The sequence below is a fragment of the Ischnura elegans genome, chromosome 2 (genome assembly GCF_921293095.1).
Source record: "Ischnura elegans chromosome 2, ioIscEleg1.1, whole genome shotgun sequence".
NCBI classification, from domain to species: domain Eukaryota; kingdom Metazoa; phylum Arthropoda; class Insecta; order Odonata; family Coenagrionidae; genus Ischnura; species Ischnura elegans.
In genome coordinates this window covers 116,375,223-116,395,803 of record NC_060247.1, presented here as the reverse complement: position 1 = coordinate 116,395,803, position 20,581 = coordinate 116,375,223, and the positions used below count along the sequence as shown (strand labels likewise).

Genomic DNA, 20,581 nt, shown 5'->3' with positions numbered 1-20,581 from the left:
AAAATTTTATAAACTGTCCAGCTTAACAATTTTGTCTTGTACACGTAAAATACGGTATAGACGTCGAAAATAGTTGACAACTAATAATAAAAATTTTGTGGAACAGTACTGGGCTTCGTTTCACCGTGAAAATTTCATCGTTTCACCAAGTAACACCAAACTCAGTTGATTTTATTCGCAATGCTTAGATTCTACGGCTCAATAAATACAGGTCGATAGTTTCCTAGATAGACCCATAACTTTCCCCCCAAAATATCTAAAGATAATGGAAGATGGAATGATTGGTTGTTGGTGAATGATATGATGGAATGATATGATATGATGAATATTACAAAATATTACAATTTGCCAACTTCAAAAATATACGGTCTCTCGTTCTTCCGTCCTTGTCTCTCTCCGTCGGCCTCTCTCCGAGTCACAAAACTCTAATGCATATTCGTCTATTAACTGGTCTTCCATTCATCTGTCCACATTCAAACATTTCAGCGCCTTTTTATATCCCACCAAAAAAACATATGATACTCGAAATGCACGGTGGTTCGTAGATGACCACCAAAATAGCGCCAACTACCCGCTCGACTTGAACGCCGCGCGGATCGCGACTAGCGAAAAAAACGCGTCAGGGAGGGATATGACGACCCTACCATTCATTAAAATAATTCGAAAGGTAAAGATAAATACAAAATGACAAAAAAAATCTATCCCATTCAGCTATTCATTTGAAGCTTAAAATAAATAATACAAAAGTTGCCCACCAGCATTCCAAAAATTGGGATTATCATTTGAGCTTCAGTTAATTTACTTGATCAGGGAGAACCTTTCAATGAGAGAAATAATCACGGATGAGAGTGTAATCCGAAACAAACGACATGAGACCAATGCACAAGACTGAGGAGAAGCATAAAAGTAGACACCAGTGACGCCATCAACTTAATCTACGAAATAGCCAAAGAAGTATGTGATGGATCGATTAAGGGAAATTGTGGGTCTCATTATTTTCAAAACTCCATCACCATTGACAATAATAAAAACATGACCCGATTTCTGGGGGTGATTTTTTTATTATTGGATATAAACAGTTGGTGCCATCTTACCAGGGCACGTTCCATTGTCATACGGCTTCTCACCACCAGGGCAGAGGCATCCACCATCAGGGCCCTCAACCATGCTGTCAGGGCAGAGGCACCTGTGACCACCCTGCGGCATGCCCACGCAAATGTACGGACATGGAGATGGCTTGCGGGAGCAGGAATTCTCTCCCTCCTGTACACCGTGAGCAAAGATCTGGAAGACAAGATAAAACTCATGTTCAAACAATAGCGGCATGTCAGGCGAATAACTGGTGAGCAATTAGTTCACAAATTGGCCAAAAAACCCTTCTATTTGAAGCAACACTGTGGCACATTGAAAACTAGCAGTTGGACATGATTTTATTGTAGCCCTAGTGGTGTAATTATATTTCAAGTAACAGATGCTGGATCGATAGTGAATGTGGATGAAATGATGAAGGAGATGGAATAACATATCCAAGGAAATATACAGATCAAATACATATGCACCTAAGAAGAAAATCCAAAATGAGAAAAAATGTGGTATGCAACCAAGGTGCGTATATTAGGGCGTGACGTCACAGACTTCCAAACGTAGACGTATGCCAGGGAATAACAAGCAGGAACCGGATAATGATATCGCCTTTCCGCATTAAATTATTATGAGTTACAACATAAATATCGCTATTAGCCATCATATTACGTTGTATACTCTTTTGGAATGACCCTGTTTTCTTTTCAATCACTTCATAAGACTAGCGAAGTAAACAGTATTATCGTATTCTACATGCTTAGTTTCATCAGTAAAATATCGTAACAATGCCATGCTATTTGAAATTCTAAACTCATAAGAAGAATGAGCTACCATAAAATATAGGTAAGCATTTACATTTAATGGATATATCTATGATAACTATTATTTTGACTAAAATAAATAGCATCTGTTAATTGAAGACCGTAATTTGAGTTAAATGTTACGATTATTGATTTGCTCTTGCCCAAAAAATTCCCAATTTTTTATTAACTTCGGAAAGACTGTTTTACTGTAATGACCATTGGCCAAAGGAATCATAGGAAGCATGAAATTAACCATTAACATTAGACAAACACCTTATAGGGGTATGCAGAAAATCTAGGTCCACATCAGCTGAGAAATGATAACTCGAAACATAAGTGTTTAACAAATATTTATGGCTATTTTTTTACATAGTCACCTTTTTATTTTTTTCCTTCTTTCAGCTTTTCCATAAAGCAACTGCTTATTTAGGTATTTAACTCGAATATAAACTCTTTGTAAAATTAATGCCTTTAGTACTTCACTAGGAATTTCAAGATTCTGACTTATTTTCTCAGAAAGTCTGCCGGTGACACTTTTCTTGATGACATTTTTCGTTTATTATATTTCCTAAAAATATCCTCAAAGGCAATTACTTTCTCACCCCACCATTGGCTGGCTTCAGTTAAGCCCTCGTATGATAAATGAGTGATCCAAAAAGGCATAATCTATTGGTGCTCCGTGCTCAGCCGGTATGTTTTGTTTCCTAATTCTGGGTGTTTTCTGCTAAATTTCTTTGCAACCACCCAGCCAGTTAAAGTAACCCATCTATCAAATTAAATTTCCATTAACCTCTATAACATCTTACAAATCAAATTTTCGCTTATTATATCTCTACTGAGGCCTTGATGAATGCGATCTTCTGATTGAGCAAATGTGTACTTGACATGAATGTTCAGGAAGTATATTCAAACCATCATGATTCAAACCGTTAGCTGTATATTTCGTAAAGAATGTCTTATTCATCATAAAAGATGCATAAGACATCCTTTATTATACTGTTGGTAGCAGTGGTAGCAGCCGAAGATATCTTCACCGCATTCACAGTGCGCATCATTTCTGCGCAGAAAATTCGCTGAAATCATTCACCGAAATCATTCACCGGCGAATGAATTTTCTTCGAATGATCATGCGAATGATCATTCGAAGTAAATGGAGGTTACGAGAGGTGTCCTGTATATCAACTGATCGATAAAGCAGCACACAATCCTCGAGATTCTGCAATTGTCGTGGATATTAAGACAGATGGTACGACTTTCATGCCAGTGCTGCTTTCTAGGGTTCTCCAACGAGTGGAGTTGGTGATGCCTCTTGTTCCGCGACAGGGAAGCACCCCAAGAGCACTCTAACCAAACATCTGCTATGTGGGACCCAGGCCAGGTGATGGCCCAAGGCCCACATAGACAATTACAGGGCAATGTGAGGGTTTCCTCTAGAATAAGGAAAGTGCCAAGTTACTTGGAGGAGTACGCATTGTAACAATGACTTACTGGTGGTTTAAGTCTGGAATTAGTGACACGTGTAAAAGGGAGGAATGGAGTAATTGAATTGATTTGGTGTTATTTAGTGTTGTGAGATTGGATTTACTGTTAATTGCAAGTGATAAGTCACGTATATTATACTTCATTTTTTCTTCTGAGTTACTGCCTTAATTGATTTAGTGGTATGATGTTTAATTTACTGCTAAATACAAATGATAAGTCATGTATATTATTTTTTAATATTTTTTGTTTGAGCATAACTGAAAGGGGTAGGAGTTGCAATGTATGCTTCGCGGGATGTTTTTTTAATGTTAATTTATGTATAGCAGCCTGTCCAGCAGGAGTAAGTGACAGTTCAGGAGAGTTGCTAACGAACTTTCGGGCTAGCAGGATGCAGCCCTGGCTCACGACGGTTATTTCTTGTGTATTGTGAAGTAAATAAATCCTAAGGCATCCAACGCAGAATGTGCTATTCCAACGCACAGACATAACAGTTAACTTGTGGGATGTTTGAGTCATGCATGATAAAATTTATATTTTGTAACATTTTCATACATTCTTTACCCCCGATCATAGGCAACCTCGTTGAAAGTTTCATTAAAATAAACAGTTCATTAAAGTCACACACTAAATACAAGTAAGAGCCCATTACTGTTGAAGATGCCAATTTTATCGAAAGCAAAAAAACGAGATCACTATTAAAGAAGCTTTTTAGGAAAAACTGTGGGACAGGATATGCACAGGATACACATGTAAAGAGGCGAGATACAAAAAAACCATGACAGCTGAAGTAAGCTGGTTTTATATACTCTGCATTGGACACATTAGAGACAACAACTTTGAAAGTTCCTGGCTTCTTTAAAAAATGTGAGAGATTTTTTACAACAAGAGGGACTATGTTAAAAATAATGAGATAACTGCTAATTATACCCCATGTTAGACGCGAGGCAGTGGCTATGATACCACATTTAGTAATATTTTAAGCTAGAACTCATTCGTAGAGCAGTACCAACAGGAATAGCATTATAATTATAAATAACAGGACAATGAAACAAGTGCAAACTTTCAAAAAGAGATAATGCCTTGAAACCATTGCCGGAAACAAAAAAATGTAGAATATACTAAGCAAAGATTCTTCTACTACAAAATTTGAATTCAAGAAATCAAAAATAATTAAACAGAATATATAATTATAGACAGGATATTACCTTTAATTGTGATAAAAGTCACGCAGTTGTCCAATAAGAGAGAGTTAAAGTGAAAAATAGAGTCATTGGAATTCCTTTATCAATTAAAAGTCAATACTTACCTAGCACTCAAGGAATATGCTATGATACACACCTTTAGGTCCACTACACCAAACAATTTTACAGCAATGGCCGTGATGCCAATGCCCAAGTCCTTGTCGGCCATATAGATGGCACTCTGATACAAATAGGGCCAATACAGGTTATCCTTGAACACAGCAACAGCAAAAGGATAGGACACTCGATCCTGTGGAAATAAGGATAGAGGAAACTATAGGGCCTAAATTTCGATAAACAGCAAGGGGGAAAAAGCACATCCCATCTAAACCTGAATGAGAGAGTGGCAACCCTGACTCATCCTTGCAAATGAAACTACTTGAAGAAACGAGAAGGTACTAATGAAAGATACGCCATACACTGTTCAAACTACTTTTCACCAGGAAGGTAAAATATAAAATACAATGCTATCTAGATCATTCACCTCAACCGCGGTTGAAAAGTAATTAGTATCCAAATTGAGCATTTTGAAATACAGGAATATAATGCCTTGGAATTCTCACCAGTTTCCTATATCTCAAAAAAGTACCTTTGCAGATGCGATAATACCAAGAGTCCAATCACCGCAGTTGAGGATCTATTAGGAGGGCTATAGACCGCACCATAGAGGGAGCTATAGCCCCCCTTCATTGGGTCGAAACACACATTAGATAAAATCTAATTTGTTTAAGGTGCCACTTAGCATAATGTATTTAGTTATATTTTCCGATACATTAACCTACTGTAACGAATTGAAATACTAATTATCTCTAAATTTAAGGCCTATTTTACATGCTTATGGTATGTTACGATCCAATGGCACATCCAGAGAGGGGCTATGGGGCATTAGACCCCAATCTTTGGTCCGTATTCTAGATCCGCCACTAAATCACCATCAATCCCACAACCTGGCCGATTTTCAAATGCTAATACATATATCATCTCATTTCCATATCCCTTGTTCAGATGGAATGATAAAAGGAAGTGAATTGTAAATATATGCAAAAGAGATGAACAGTAAAAGCAACAGTTTAAACTTAGAGAGTCCTGCGATGCATATGAAGATAGAATAGTTAATTCTACCCCATTCCATGGTCATGTGAAAAGTGGGAAAAATTGCCATTCTTAGACCATATATCTTACACAATTGGAACATTTTTCCTTAACAATGATACTAAGCTAATCTTTTTCAATCCAGTAACCTCCAGATATTTTTTTTACAAAGCATTCTCTGTAAATACGCTTGAGATAAGGTAGTACTTTAAAAATTCTTTTCACCTCATAAATAGGAAGCTTGTTAACGACTCGACTGCCTATCAATTTTGCTTAATTCTGTTCACAGATCAATACCAAAGCTTATATATTAACTCCTTCCACCAAATTCGGTGCAGGGATAGTTGAGTAATAATGGTTGAGATCATGACTTAACATGAAAAAATAAACAACTCCATTCTACAGCCAGCCCAGCATAGAAGAATATTGCTCAACTTTTGCAATTGATTGGCACAGTGACTGTGTATGACAGGGGTCTGGTACCAGCTTAGGAAGGGTTTAAAGATTCATCTCTGATTTGGAGAGCATACACCTTAAAGTAACCATCATTGCCATGAATTTTAAGCACTACCAAACAAAAAAATACACCTACATCATTGGAAATCACTTTTCTGAACATTTTGCCATCTAAGTCAGAAGAACCGATGTAGTCCTTACGACCATCGACCCAGTAAATGCGCTCTGCAATGTGATCAATTGTTATGCCATTTGGCCACTCCACCAGGGGTTCAGTGAATAACTTGCGAACATCACTGCCGTCCAAGTTGGCTCTGCTCACGCTAGCGTCATCCGTAGACCACTCCGTCCAGAAAACATAGCTGGAGAAGAAAGACTTCACATGAGAGAGGGAAAGATGGAGGGTCTAAGGAGATTGGGGATGATGGAACATAACGTTCTCATCCTCCTTGTAGATATGTATGCACCAACGGTCATGTAAAAGCACATCCGAAAATATACCAAAATGCTGTCATCGGATGAAGTGAATCGAGTGCTACTTTCCTAATATTGTGAGAGGAAATGCCTATCACATATAAACTGTGAAAATTTCTTTAATTTACATTGAGTTACATGCTAAATTTTGAGATGATAGGGTAGTTTCCTTCATCAAAGAAAACGAAAGGCATCGATTGCTATTCATTACCCACCAATAGTGTATTTATAATATACAAATTATTTGGTTTTAGAAATCCCAGTTTAAACAAATGTTAATGGTCAATTTTAACCTCGTTTGAAAAAGGCCAGATTGGCGCTCATGCAATGCCACTCAACGTGACGTCACAGGGACCTAGTTTCTATACTAGTAGATAGGAGTTTTACATCGTCTGAGATTACCAATGCATGCATGAGGAACAGAGCTCAGGGAAACATTTCTTAATAATCACCTATTAAAATTGCCTTTAGTCGGAAAGTTTCCTTCGTTTGATAGGGTATTAATAATCCTTATTTAAGCCAAGCGCTACCTACCAGCAGGGTGCTCTACGCTACCGCCATGCTCGGCAGTAAGTACCCTGCATCGTAGAGGCGTTCATAGCCTCGCACCCAGGTGGCCTCACACATCAGCAGCCAGACGTCACACGGGCATTCCCCAGCATTCCTACTTAGCTGTCGCGTTTTCGCGCGCTTGAAATTTTTCAATTTTCATTTCATCGCGAAAAGTAGATATCGTCATTTAAAAACCTAAAAGCGTGAAATATGTACTCCAGTAGTATTAAAGGAGAACAAAGACTTACATGAGAGAGGGAAAGATGGAGGGTCTAAGGAGATTGGGGATGAAGGGAGATAACATTGTCATCCTCCTTGTAGATATGTATGCACCAACAGTCATGTTAAAGCACATCCGAAAATATAGCAAAATGCTGTCATCGGATGAAGTGAATCGAGTGCTACTACACCAATACTGTGAGAGGAAATGCCTATCTCATATAAAGTGTGAAAATTTTTGTAATATACATTGAATTACATGCTAAATGTTTAGATAATCACACTGATACTTATGTACACGGCTTGCACAGGTAGCTAACAGATTAAGTAAATCTTCACTTAACCAATAAAGAGTAGGCTTTCCCTCTAACAAAGATTTATCGGTAGATCATTTAATGTTCACCATTATATGTTTTTTTTATTTACTATTTTCCATCAATTTATCATTTTGGTTTTACAATAAACCCTCTAAACGAAGTTCATAGGATCGCAAAATCGGCTAATTCGCAATAACAAACTTCGTACCAGCGATTTTTTCAGGAATCATCGCAAAAAACATAGATTCACAAAATTCCTACTCTCTTCAATCTCCCGTACTGAAACGCGCACTGCGGAATAGCTTCAGAGTATAATAAACGATATATTAAATTATGCACAACTATTGTAATTCTTCGACATACGAACAATATGCGTTCCGGGAGCTTGTTTGTAAGATGATAAACCTACGCTAAGCATCGAAAAGTGTGGTAATCCTGCAGAATGAAACACTGCATTACGATTTTGCGTTTACTCACGATTGTAACGAACCGATCTAGCTGTACGTGTGACGCGGATGGAGACGAATAAAATGCGCTGTCGGCGGGAAGGTGGAAAGGGCGAAACGCTGAACAGTTACTGACTTCACCATGGATTTAATTGACACTGCGTTCAGATTGTGCCCAATGTGCGAATTCCAACTGCATTGCGTACCCAAGGAACTTCTTTACTAAAGTCACTTTATAACCCCCGGGACGGGAACAGAAATTCGTAATTTCGTTATAAAGTTTCTATTCCTATTGATTGGGTTAGCCTTTTTGTCCGGACCAACGATTTGCCTCGTAAAAATGAGAACTTTGTTATAACGTTGTTCGTACTAACGAGAGTATACTGTACCACAACCACCATATATGCATGAGATACTGAAGTACATTTTTCAGCATCAGAACATATTCGTTCATAATAAAAGAGGATATGATTATAAAATGAGGAGGAAAAATCTGTACAACATACCTATTCACTAATTCAAAGCTACTAAAAGACCTCCCATTCCCATGGGAGTGAAAATTCAAAACTGCATGATAGGTAAATAAAGTGTCATAAAAAGTGAATTGATTACAGACTTTGAAGAATATGCTAATTGAAAGGTCTTATTATTTGATGAGTATTTAAAAGACAATTTCAGAATTTAATTACTGCACATTTATATAATGTTGATGATGGTATATTATTAAATGTTTAAAATACATTAGAAGATCAATAATCCAGAATGCTTCGGACCAGACGCATTCCGGATTAAAAATAGGTCCAGTGAATAGATCAGCAAGTACCTAAAGATGTAGGCAACACTGCAATGTGGAAAATATTTTTTTCGAAACGTGCGCTGCCATCAGTGGAAATGATGCATTGTTGAATAATGGGTCAAGTAATGAGAAAACCCCAGTCAAATTCATAAATTGTGTGATTGAAAAAGATTCGAAACATTTTAAAAAGTTCTTAAACTGTAAATCACGAAGATAATCAATTAATCTTCAACGAATCACGAATAAGTCATGAAAATAATCTTGATGAGATCACCTGTGAATGGAAGAATTATGGTACAACATTTTTACAATCCGACTAGAACATCAATATTTATCCCCTCTATATTTTTCAATAAGTAAGTACCTGTAAAAAATTTCCATGTCATTTTCACGACTACTTCTTTTTTACTAATCGAGTGAAATCCCACATCGAATATTTTACGATAAATAATAGCCGAGTGTGAATTTCAACTCTTAAATTCCATAAGTCTGGTCGCAGCTAAGCTTATAAGTGCGGAAAAAGCGAGTATTTCGAAAAAACTTATTGGCATTAATTTCATAAACAATCTTCAAATAGTCCACATGACTCATACAGAGAGGGGCCCTTCATGCTTCGGGCTTCGTGGCGGGGGTCGCCCGTCCAACGAATAACCCTAGAACGTAATGCACTTTGGCTTTTCACTCCTTTCATAAAACTGTATTTCACAATCCACGGTTTTACAAGCTTGGGCCATAAGGAAGGGTTAAACATTTTAAGAAAGTATACTTGTGAAAAGGGATGACATATCTGGTAAAAAAAAAAACTGCAAGGCTCCCGTGCTGGCAGCAATTCACTTTTTCATTCGGGGATTTTCGAAAAAAGACCTGATCGGGAAAAGAAAGCTTTCTCTTGTGAAAATGACATCTAAAGGAACGTGTTTGAAACAAAATGTTGAATCTCACAGCTGCAAAATGAGAGAAAGTAGATCAAATATGTTGGTAGAATTCCTCTTTATGACGGTCGTAGCTGAATGAATGATGAAATAGGTATTCATACTTAAAGAAGGAAAACAAACAAATATTCCAATCAGTGGCGGCTCATGAGTCAAATGCTGGGAGGGGCGGCCTCCACCCGGGGGGTCAAAATTTTTGATTATTTTGTGTATTTTTGTGAGTTTTTCAGGCAATCTAGGTATTAAATTTTGTGATGCCATATGTTCCGTTTCTTCGACAAAAATACCTAGTTTTCCTAATACAGCTCGATTTATAATTAATAAATGCAGTAGACTCCCGGTCATACGGATCGGCTTAGTCCGGACTCTCGATTGTACTGATCAATGATTTTGAAGAATAAAAATATATTTGTTGGGATATTTTGCAAATACAAACGGAAATACGTAACTTTAGGTTTTAGCGCCTACATTTTTCGCGCGGATATGCCTGCAATACACTTCTGTTGTTCGTTTCGCAATCGTGATGCGTTTTCTTGTAAAATCTATACAATATTTGCAATGTTTTAGGCAGCAATGACACTTGTTAATGGAGGAGGGAGGGGAGTGTCACTTACCTCCACTAGGCAACAAACACTACTAGAATGCGCGCGCTTTATTATTGCAGATGTAACCTTTGATTGCTGCGTTGGCGTTGCTTCTTGAATACAGTACGATTTAAATCAATATTTTAACATTTCTCACACATTTTAACAACATCTGAAATACTCTACTTACATGCCTTTAGTTATATTGCTTAGCAGAAGTCTATCCTTCTTTCCTTTTGTCCAGCAAAGTGATTCATTACAGGTTCGTTGAAATCGGCGGCGGGCTACAATTTCTTTTCGGTTGAACACATGCCTTTATAAATGCCTTTATTCATTTCAAATTTGAAAAACATCTTTCACTTTCTGCTGTTGTCATTTGTATGGTGCCGATGATCTGGAGTAGTTTAACTCATTCTGGGAGAACTTCTTTTAGGTTGTTGACATAAATAAAATTAAGAAGCCGCAATGAACCGGTTACCTTTGAAAAATCTCTTCTGTTGTATACAACTAGAAGTTCTTGTTTCAGTTCCACTTTGTTTAGTTTAAATAATTTAACTACGGTGTCAAGTTCATGTTTTAAAAAACTCTAGGTATTTTCTTGAAACAAAATAGGCTGAAATAATTTTTCAACGGACAAATAGTCCAAATAATCAAAGTGATCCTCAAATACCGTCATAATTATATCGCAAACTTCCTTAGCGACCATATTTCCTCTCTCTCTTCAAATCGACCACGTTTCGAACTCGGCTCGGCCTCTGAAGTCGTATTAGGGTATTTTGGGCGTCAAGTTCTGAAGAGTTTCTAATAGTTTGGATAGCAAACTTAAATTCGTCTGCATAATTCAAGGCCTTTAGGCAATCAATTGTTCTGCGTTGTAGTTATTTGTACAAAATGTTACAATGAGGCATAATTTTACTGAAAAAAATTAACCATAAATTGAAATCGTCGTCTTTGATAAAGTGATGCAATCCAACTGCTTCATTTACAGTGGATTAATAATTGCTGTCATCATCAATTATTTTCTTTAAGCACTCTTCTATTTCATTTTTATGTTTGAATATTGTGCTCATAATTCTTGATTTTAAAGTTCCAACGAGTGCTTGAGCTTTCAGGTATTCGTTTCTTTACTAAATCATCAAGCACTGCTGTTATTTTAGTAGATTGAGAAAATAATAAAGAAAAACCTTCAATCTATCAGTTTATTTAATACGTAACGCAGTGGCGGCTTGTGAGTCAAATGCTGGGGGGGCGCACTCCACCGGGGGGTCATAATTTTTTAATATTTCGCGTATTTTATTAAGTTTTTTACGGCAATCTAGGTATTAAATTTTGTGATGCCATATGTTCCGCTTTTTCAACAAAAATACCTAGTTTTCCTAATAAAGCTTGATTAATAAATACTTAATGCAGTAGACCTTCGGTCATACGGATCGGCTTAGTCCGGACTCTAGATTATACTGATCAATGATCTTGAAGAATAAAAATATATTTGCTGCGATATTTTGCAAATACAAACGAAAATACGTCACTTTAGGTTTCAGCGCCTACATTCTTCGTGCGGGTATGCCCGCAATACACTTCTGTTGTTTGTTTTGCAATCATAATGTGTTATTTGTCAAATATATACAATATTTGCAATGATTTAGGTAGCAATGACACTTGTAACACCTGAGGAGGGAGGGGAGTATCACTGACTTCCACTAGGCAACAAACACTACTAGAATGCACGCGCTTTGCTATTGTACATGTAAACTTTGATTGCGGTGTTCCAGTTGCTTCTTGAATACAATATGATTTAAAATCAATAATTAAACATATCTCACACATTTTTAACAAAATCTGAAATACTCACATTCCTTTAGTTATATTGCAGAAGTCCATCCTTCTTTCCTTTTGTCCAGCAAAGTGATCAATTACACGTTCCTTGAAATCAGCGCCGGACAACAATTTCTTTCCGACTGAACACATGTCAAGGGTATTGGTCTATAATAAACAAGGGACGACACAAAATAGGCCGACGAAAAATACGACCAAAAAGAACAAGGTGCCTGGACACAGAATTGGGACAATTTTTCCCTATATTTCCCTTAAACAAAAACGAGCACTTTTGATTAGTTAAAATTGTCTTCTTGAATGTACACACAGCACTAAGAAACTTCTTAATCGGCAATTACGCACAGTTAACTCCGCGAAAATGATACCTGAACTCATTTCACTCCGTTCTTTCCGAGAGCCTTGCCGTTACTATAAGGACGACTCAAGGGAGATAGAAGTCGTGGTCCACTAATGCTGATTCCGCTGAGGGACGAATTTAAGGTGAGCAAAGGCATTCAAGCAAACAAAAGACGTCACGGACCATATTCTTGAGTCTAAGATTCATATGTGATGAACACACGAAACGCCAACGGGTCGCACTTGGAATAACCATTCTTCGAAATCATTGCCATGATAAAATAGAAAATAAATTCTAGATCGTAAAAGAAGACGACTCTGAGCCACAGATAGGAGCTGTAAGGATCTCCGCACTCATATGAACTCTTCGAAGCCACTTAAATCAGACTCAAGTGGACATTTTCCGTCAGAAAGCTGAGGAATTAGTTGAACATGAACTAATAGAACAAGGACGGCTAGAAAAGTGATGAACCTACACACAAAAGATGCATAGTACGCGGCACTTCTTGACATTCATTTAATGACTCTATTCAAAGTCACGTTTTATCCTTCACCGGGTTAAATCACGTTCAATCCTTCACCCTATCACGCACGCACCTATTTCTTAAATTATAAATCAGTGGGGAATGTTACCTGATTTTTCCCAATATTGCAGGTCTTTTGATAAATTTATCTGAAGAATAGGTTCCGCATTTTTAATCATCGGGAAGATGTGAATACATTCTTAAGGCCTAAATATTATAATATTAGTTTCCCCAAGGTTCATGAAATTCGTAATCATAATAGAACTGTGGCAAATACTCGACAATAGTTTTCCAGCGTCAATACGGCCTTTAACTGGTTGGATTTTATGTTCTCCGGGATTCTAACACCCGAAAACGCAAGCATAATGGGATAATTTATTTTCTGTAGCAATACCTACCAGTAATTTAAAATTAAAATCGTATAACTAAACGCAGAACAGTGACCTGATTCCGTAGGTCCCTTTTCTGTGGCAGCACCAAGTAGACGCCAGATTATACGCCCGCCGGGCGGCGCAGCGATGTCAACTCACTCGTCGCTCTGCGCATGCTCGGACGGCGTCCATAGACTTCCATAAGGCACAAGCTTAGACGCGTCATAGCACCAGCAGCCCCCACCACTACCACTCTCCATATAACTGCATGGGGATGGATTGAGACGTTCTGGCCAGCGCCCCACGGCTACAAATACGAACTTCTCGCGCTATTTTTACGTGTTTTTCCTACCCTTTCGATGAATGCGATTGAAAAAACAGTTTAATTAATTAAATGTATAATTATAAATTAATAGATATTTAATTTTTTCCTTTTCCAAATCTTTGGGAGGGGCGGCGTCCGAGAGTCCTTATGGGCAACCCGCCACTGATTCCTAGGTTTTTCATAAAACTGCAGGCAACCTCGAATAGATTTCGAGTAATTTGGACGTGCGTTGTGCACATTATAAATTTCAACACATTTCCATTCCTCTCCAAATTAAGTCCGGAAAGTTCGAGAAATGGACATCATACCTGCATGAATACCGTGAAAGACAAGCTTTTCTGTGATTGGTAAGAATGCAGATTATGAGACAGCAATTAAATCACTGTGATAGCCGTTTTTTTGACCATGCAACTTCTAAAAAATAGAAATTTTGAAAAACTCGGGCAAACCTTCCGTTGTTACGATCACTACGCAAGGTATTTAGATTTCCGGATCATCGATCATCTACTGCATTACACTTTTACTTCCGTAACGACAGGGTCAGTTTATGTAGTAGTTAATGATACTATGAGCTGTAAACATTATGTGTGAAAATTTATAATAATTATTTAACAAAGATGCTCTGCTAATTTGACCAAATTAGTCATACCAACTCAAGAAGAGTAACAAATCTAACAGCGACACCAAAGCAACACCAGCTCGAACAAAACTTCAATGAGACCATTCACCCATTTGAATCAGTCGAGGAGACAGAGAGGAAACAAAAGAGCACATTTGACTGAGCACAGGATTGTAGTTACCCTTGCATGGGATGGACTGCAATCCTTCGAGGTTTCCTGAGGACGGTGGAATTGAGGATTGTCCTGCGCATCCAGCGAGGACTATTTGTATCAGTTCGGATCACTTCAATCGTGGATCTCATTGCATCCACAAAGAAGAGCAGGTTACTCGCCCAGTCTAGAGCCATGCCTTCAACGTATTCCAGATCTTTTGTCGCTAATTTCTCAGGCAATTCCTTCCCATCTGAAAAGCACTGCCTCTGAAAATTGAGATGCGAAGTTAAAACAAAAAAAACAACATCAACATGTCCTGAAATATTCAAATGCTATGAATACGTACTCCAATAACATGATAATTGATATCCGCCCAATATACACAATTGTTTCTCAGGTCAAATTCAACGCTTGTCACCTCTTTAAGCTTTTCAACAGGGAGGACATGAAGTTTGCTGTCTTCGAGTCCAATGCGTACAATTTTCTTACTTTGTGCAGCAAGAATGAATTCCTTTTTCTCCCTGAAAAATGCAAAGAAATGGTTACAAAATGAAAATCCAAGCTAAACATAAGTTTACACCTTTCAGGCATTTTCGATTACTTGAATGGGCATGGAAGAAGATCTGGCAGGAAACGTGTTTCATAACCTCCTTCACAGCTATCCCCAGGAATTTTGACGTAGCCCTTTGTCCTGTTGTACATCTGCCCTGGACGGCAGGAGGCCGGAACGGCGTATGGATCAAAGCTCAGGGACTTGATCCTAATGCACTGGTGAAACTCAAGATCACGTTCAAATCCAACGTCACTGAAAGCAAAAATTGATACTTTATAGAAATGGGTCATAAAAAATACAGAAATGGCTTACATAAAATTGTAAATCAATCCATACTAAGTTATTTGAATAAATTTTAACTCTAAAATTTTGGAAAAAATGCTATTAAAAAGATGATGCTCAGAAATTAAAGGAAAGATACTACGCTAATTTGGATTAGTATAGCAGAACCATAGTATATTACCAAACACCACTTACTAGCCCAGACTACAAAATTATGAGCTGTGCTGAAATTCATTAGATAACTTATTCAAGACTTTGCCCTTGTGTTGTGTGGTAACATTTTACACGACCACCGCTGGAAAACTATCATCCTAGATCCTCAGCAAATGAAGGAAATATCCAGGAAGGACAAAAAATCCTTTAGCTTCCAAGGGACTTATTCCTGAGATTATGACTGATTGTATTTAATGGTCAGTTCATTGAATTTTTACAATATTTTATACTCTCTCATGTACTGACAAAGGTAAAAGAATTTCTATCGGGTATATTTCAACAAAAATTTGTGTTGATATTCTGAAAATTTTAATCCTTTGAGATTTAAAGATTGTTTAATTTTTACCTCAGTAACCCAGGGCGACAAAGAAAAATGTTACCCGCACACAAAGTGGACAATATTGATAACAACACGTGAAAATCTTTTGAAAGTGGCTCGGACGGCTTTTTCAGTGCAAAACTCGTTAAAAAAAACTTTTATAAAATTACAAGAAGATGTGGCCACATTTTTTGGCTCTCTTAAAAAATAATAACCATACGCAATATCTCACACAAAGTTAGGGAGTATTAAAGTAAAATCGAAACGTCCCCAAGTTTTGGTCCCCAACCTTTCCAAAATTTCATCCCTCCAGCTCTTCTGGAAGTGTTCGGGAATTCATATATGTGAGTGAGTCACACGTCTGGTTATATATTTAACGGAGAATTCAGATGATAATATACCACAGCCTTAGCTTACCACTGGAAATCTTCGGCATCACATTCACAATTTTCAGTTTTGACAGGGCGGTCAAAATCTCGGCCATTGTAACAGTTGGAATGAGATATCCTCCGCGGGAAGACTTCTTTCTTTCCGAGGAGGCAAGACATCTTGGGCCCGTTTTCACTGCTCGGAGACCAGTACTTGTAGTCATCCTTGGTGCATGGGTAACCTAGGCCAAAAACATTCCTCATGTAATCAATCCAAACAATTCTGTATATTGCATCATATATAAAATCAATCACCAGCCACCGACTGCAAATGCCTTATCAATGGTAAAGGGTTTAACTCTAAACGACAGGTAACATGATGTCCAACAATAGTACCATCACTTCATTAGCCGACACTTCCAAGCTCTCACTGCCTATCGACAAATATTGCCTTGGCTATCAATTTTTCTTCTACCATGCAGTTGAATTCCAATGCATTGGAACAACTGGAGTTTTGCCTGTTCAAAATTGGTATTCACACGTGGATGATTTTTTCGCAGAATTCTCTCCAGGTTAGCTGTTCTCAGTAGGACCAAAGGAGACCAAGAGAAATCGATCACGAGGGATTGCCTCCGATTCATATCTACTATATCCGGAATAATATCGAAGATTCTGGGTAAACATCAAATTGAGACAATACCTTAGCCACCGCGGTAGCTAAAGACCCATCTAACCAGAGTCAAGGACAATCTTGGACTGAAGACCCCAGGAGTATACCAAATCCCCTGCGTGCTTCTTGAGGTGTATGTTGGAGATGCTGGCCAGTCTATTGAGGCCCGGATCAAGGAACACAAGGCATGCGTTAGACTGGCACATCCCCAAAAGTCAGTCGTTGCGGAACATAGCCTCAGCCGGGACAATCGGATCGTTTTTCACGACGCAAAATGTGTTTATAGATCTAGCGGATACTGGGACCGGCTGACAAAGGAGGCTACTGAGATAAGGTTTTCATAGAAAAACTTCAACCGCGACACAGGATAAGCAATCAGTGAAGCATGAAAATCAGTGCTCAAGATCATTTAGACGTCACGGGAAAACAAAAAAGACGAGATCGACGGCGGCCAATCAGAAATGACCCTAGGCACGGCCAGAAGATATGTAAACGCAGTAAAATCCATACCCAGCACTCCACGCCCTGAGGACGAAGGCAGAGTTAGTCGTTGAAACATCGGCTCCTATAGAACAGCTAACCCGGTGGGAATACTGCGAATAATTCATCCACATCGTTCGCCAGGAAAGCACCAAGCCGTATATGGTATTCAGATCTTTTCTGCAGCTTAAGAAGGAATAAAATTCTTACTGTAACGTATGGAGCATTGGGGAATCGTTAAATTAAATAAGAGAGAACTGCGTTGTGTAAGAGGAAAACGTTGACTGACTTTGACCAAGGCGATTCCCCAGACTACCTTGTACATCCCGGGTCTTGATGCCCGAAGAAGTGGCACGAATGATAGCAATGAGATTATTAGTTATTTTTATACACTATATCTCCCCCTCAAAATTTGAACAATTTCTGAATCTCCACACTAATAACTGACACATGAAAAACACACTTGGATAACACGACATAAAAAAATAACAGGTAAGTCACGTTGCACTCATATGATGTGGATCGAATCGATAAGAAGAGCAATGACTCTGAACAATCAATGAGGGACGCATGCCTCGCTAACATATACTCTTGTGGCCGTGAGGGCAGCTGACTCTTGATGACAATACTACTGTCAAGGGCATTCAGCAGATCAATGTGTCTGTTCCAAATTAACCCTGATTTGACAATAACAGAGAACATAATTCTACTCAATTGTTCCAGAACAACACCCTTGATCCACTTGTTTTCAGAACGATAATCCCTCACTAACACAGATTGATTTGGATAGAGAATGCTACCCTTTTTACCACCAAAATACTCCTTTGTTATCCTGTTTTAGTGGAAGAGTTCTGGCTACATTGGGTCTCAGGAGATCAAGTATAGACCTAAGTGGTCTGCTAAACATCAATTTTTCTGGTGTCTCATTTGTGGTGGAAAGAACTAAGTTTCTTTAATCAAAAAATATTCTATTTAAGGCTACTTTGATATCAACATTTTCCCGGAAAGCTAGTCTAATTTTACTAAATTCTCAGCGTGTCCATACCATTGTACCATTGTACCATTTTGTTGCATAAGGTCTTAAATTCCAATGACATGAATGGAGGTCCATCATCACTGTGAACTGTGACTGGTAGTCCAAATCTAGAAAATTGCTCTCCCTGCTTCTCAACAGTTAACTTCCCAGTCAGCACAGGGCGGAGATATTAAACGCTAAAAGAGAAAAAATACTAAACGAGAACCTGCCCATTTTTTGTACTTTTAGAGTCTATACTGATAAGAATAGTTTTCTATGAGTAAAAAATAGAATTCGTTGCTAAAAGGAGTCGCGGGCAACATAAAGAATTTTCATCAATATAATATTCTCTTCCCATAAAAGGCTGGAAAACACTTCTCAGAAAACAGCTAAAAAACAAAAGAAAATAAAATGTAAATAACAATTTGGGTTAAAGTGCGTTTGGTGGGGCCATGGAACAGGTAGTCCGAAGATGGGCGTGGTACACCCTCCGTAGGGTCCTTTATCCTCAACCCTTTCCTCGACGCGTTCGCCCTCGCTGGTCCGTGTCTTGGACCCTCCCAGCGGGGCGCCTCACTCCCGAAACGTGACCGGTATGACTGCAATTTGGAAATCAATCAATCAATCCAATTATCAAAAAATGATTGTTTGCATAGCACTCCTGTCAATTGTGCGATCAAGTGCGTCTTTGAACGGTGTTTCTGCGATGAAAAATAACAATTTTGTTAACTTTGCTAAACATGTGGCTGCGGACCACCGGAAAATGGCAACAGCGCTTTGGAATGGGCGAAGTAGCGGGCTGTTTGAATGAGTTACGAGCATGATTTGGCCATCTGGTACCGCTCATTTGCACGCCAAGGCTTCAGTTAATTTACATTCAATTCCACGTAGTCTCCGATTAGATAACCTGCGTCGAGATAAAGGGTCAATTATTCCCTAAGTCGAATATTGAAGGGTTAAAGCAGTCGAACTACTTCAAAAAGTCGAAAAACACCCGAAAGGTGGATAGGTTGTGTGAAATTTAGACGGTGACTGCGGTCCCTTTACGTATTTTCTCCAGAGAAATGAAATAAAATTGCAGTGTTGACACTATTGTACTGTACCGATTAATGCTCAGAATATCGGCAAAGACGGTTTAAGTTCATTGTATGAATTGCTGTCTCATATGCCCATGGAAAAATTATGAATGCTTTGGAGTTATTCTTAAGACAAGCTATTTTTTTGCTACCTGCTCGAAACCCAAGCTAGTCCTGACCGACTTTCATTAGGCTGAGAGTCCAGATCGGAATTTCCGACAGAGATCAGAGTACGATCGGAATCGCCTTCATTCCTGCGACCCTCCCTGTATAATGCAAATTGCACGACATTTTGGATGGTCATTAATGGGGTGCATTTTCTTAGCGCTTTAGAGTCCATATCTACAAAGAACTATGCTGTAACGGCTGAAAGGGGACTGAGTAGTAGATGTGAGCATTTATGTGTGACAAATTCAAAGAATACCTGTCAGTGCGATAGTTAACGTATTCTTAAAAAAAATTTCTTTCCTTTCTCTGGGGAGAATATATAAAGGGCCTCGCAATCACCGTCTAAAACTCACGCAGCCTAACCACCTCTAGGGTGTTTGGCAGGTGGTTTTCAACCATTATATGCTATAGCGTTATTATTACAGCGCTATTTACCTGTACCTCTCTTACGAATAATCAGAAAGCCTTAGGGTTAACGTCTATGCATTTTCCCAATATTTTTCGTTTGAATTCATTCGATGCCCCCAGAAGAGTTTCCTTTGTATGATTTTTCGATTTTAATAATTGTCCCGCATTTATTTTATTTTCACACAAGAAAGATCTACACGTGTCTTTTTCATTTTTGTGAGAGAAATTAGCTACTTCTCCCTCATTAGACTCCATTTAGAATACGCTGCCAGTGTTTGGGATCGTCGTGAAATATGCTTAAAAAACAGAGAACGCGTGCAAAGAGGAGATGCCAGGTACGTTAAAAGTCGTTACGATAGTCTTGGGTGACTGTTGCAAACTTCACAT

General features: G+C 38.3%; 1 protein-coding gene across 1 annotated transcript in view; it reads right to left on the bottom strand.

Annotated features, from left to right (window-relative positions):
• The window catches only part of LOC124154467 (sortilin-related receptor-like), a 91,997-nt gene that overhangs the window by 53,714 nt on the left and 17,702 nt on the right, over positions 1-20,581 (bottom strand). The window contains exons 9-15 of the mRNA XM_046528217.1: positions 16,427-16,619; positions 15,244-15,447; positions 14,989-15,163; positions 14,670-14,908; positions 6,294-6,519; positions 4,707-4,859; positions 1,095-1,284 (exon numbers count right to left, since the gene is read on the bottom strand). Of these exons, the coding sequence (XP_046384173.1) occupies positions 1,095-1,284; positions 4,707-4,859; positions 6,294-6,519; positions 14,670-14,908; positions 14,989-15,163; positions 15,244-15,447; positions 16,427-16,619 (1,380 nt within the window). The remainder of the gene's footprint in view (positions 1-1,094; positions 1,285-4,706; positions 4,860-6,293; positions 6,520-14,669; positions 14,909-14,988; positions 15,164-15,243; positions 15,448-16,426; positions 16,620-20,581) is intronic.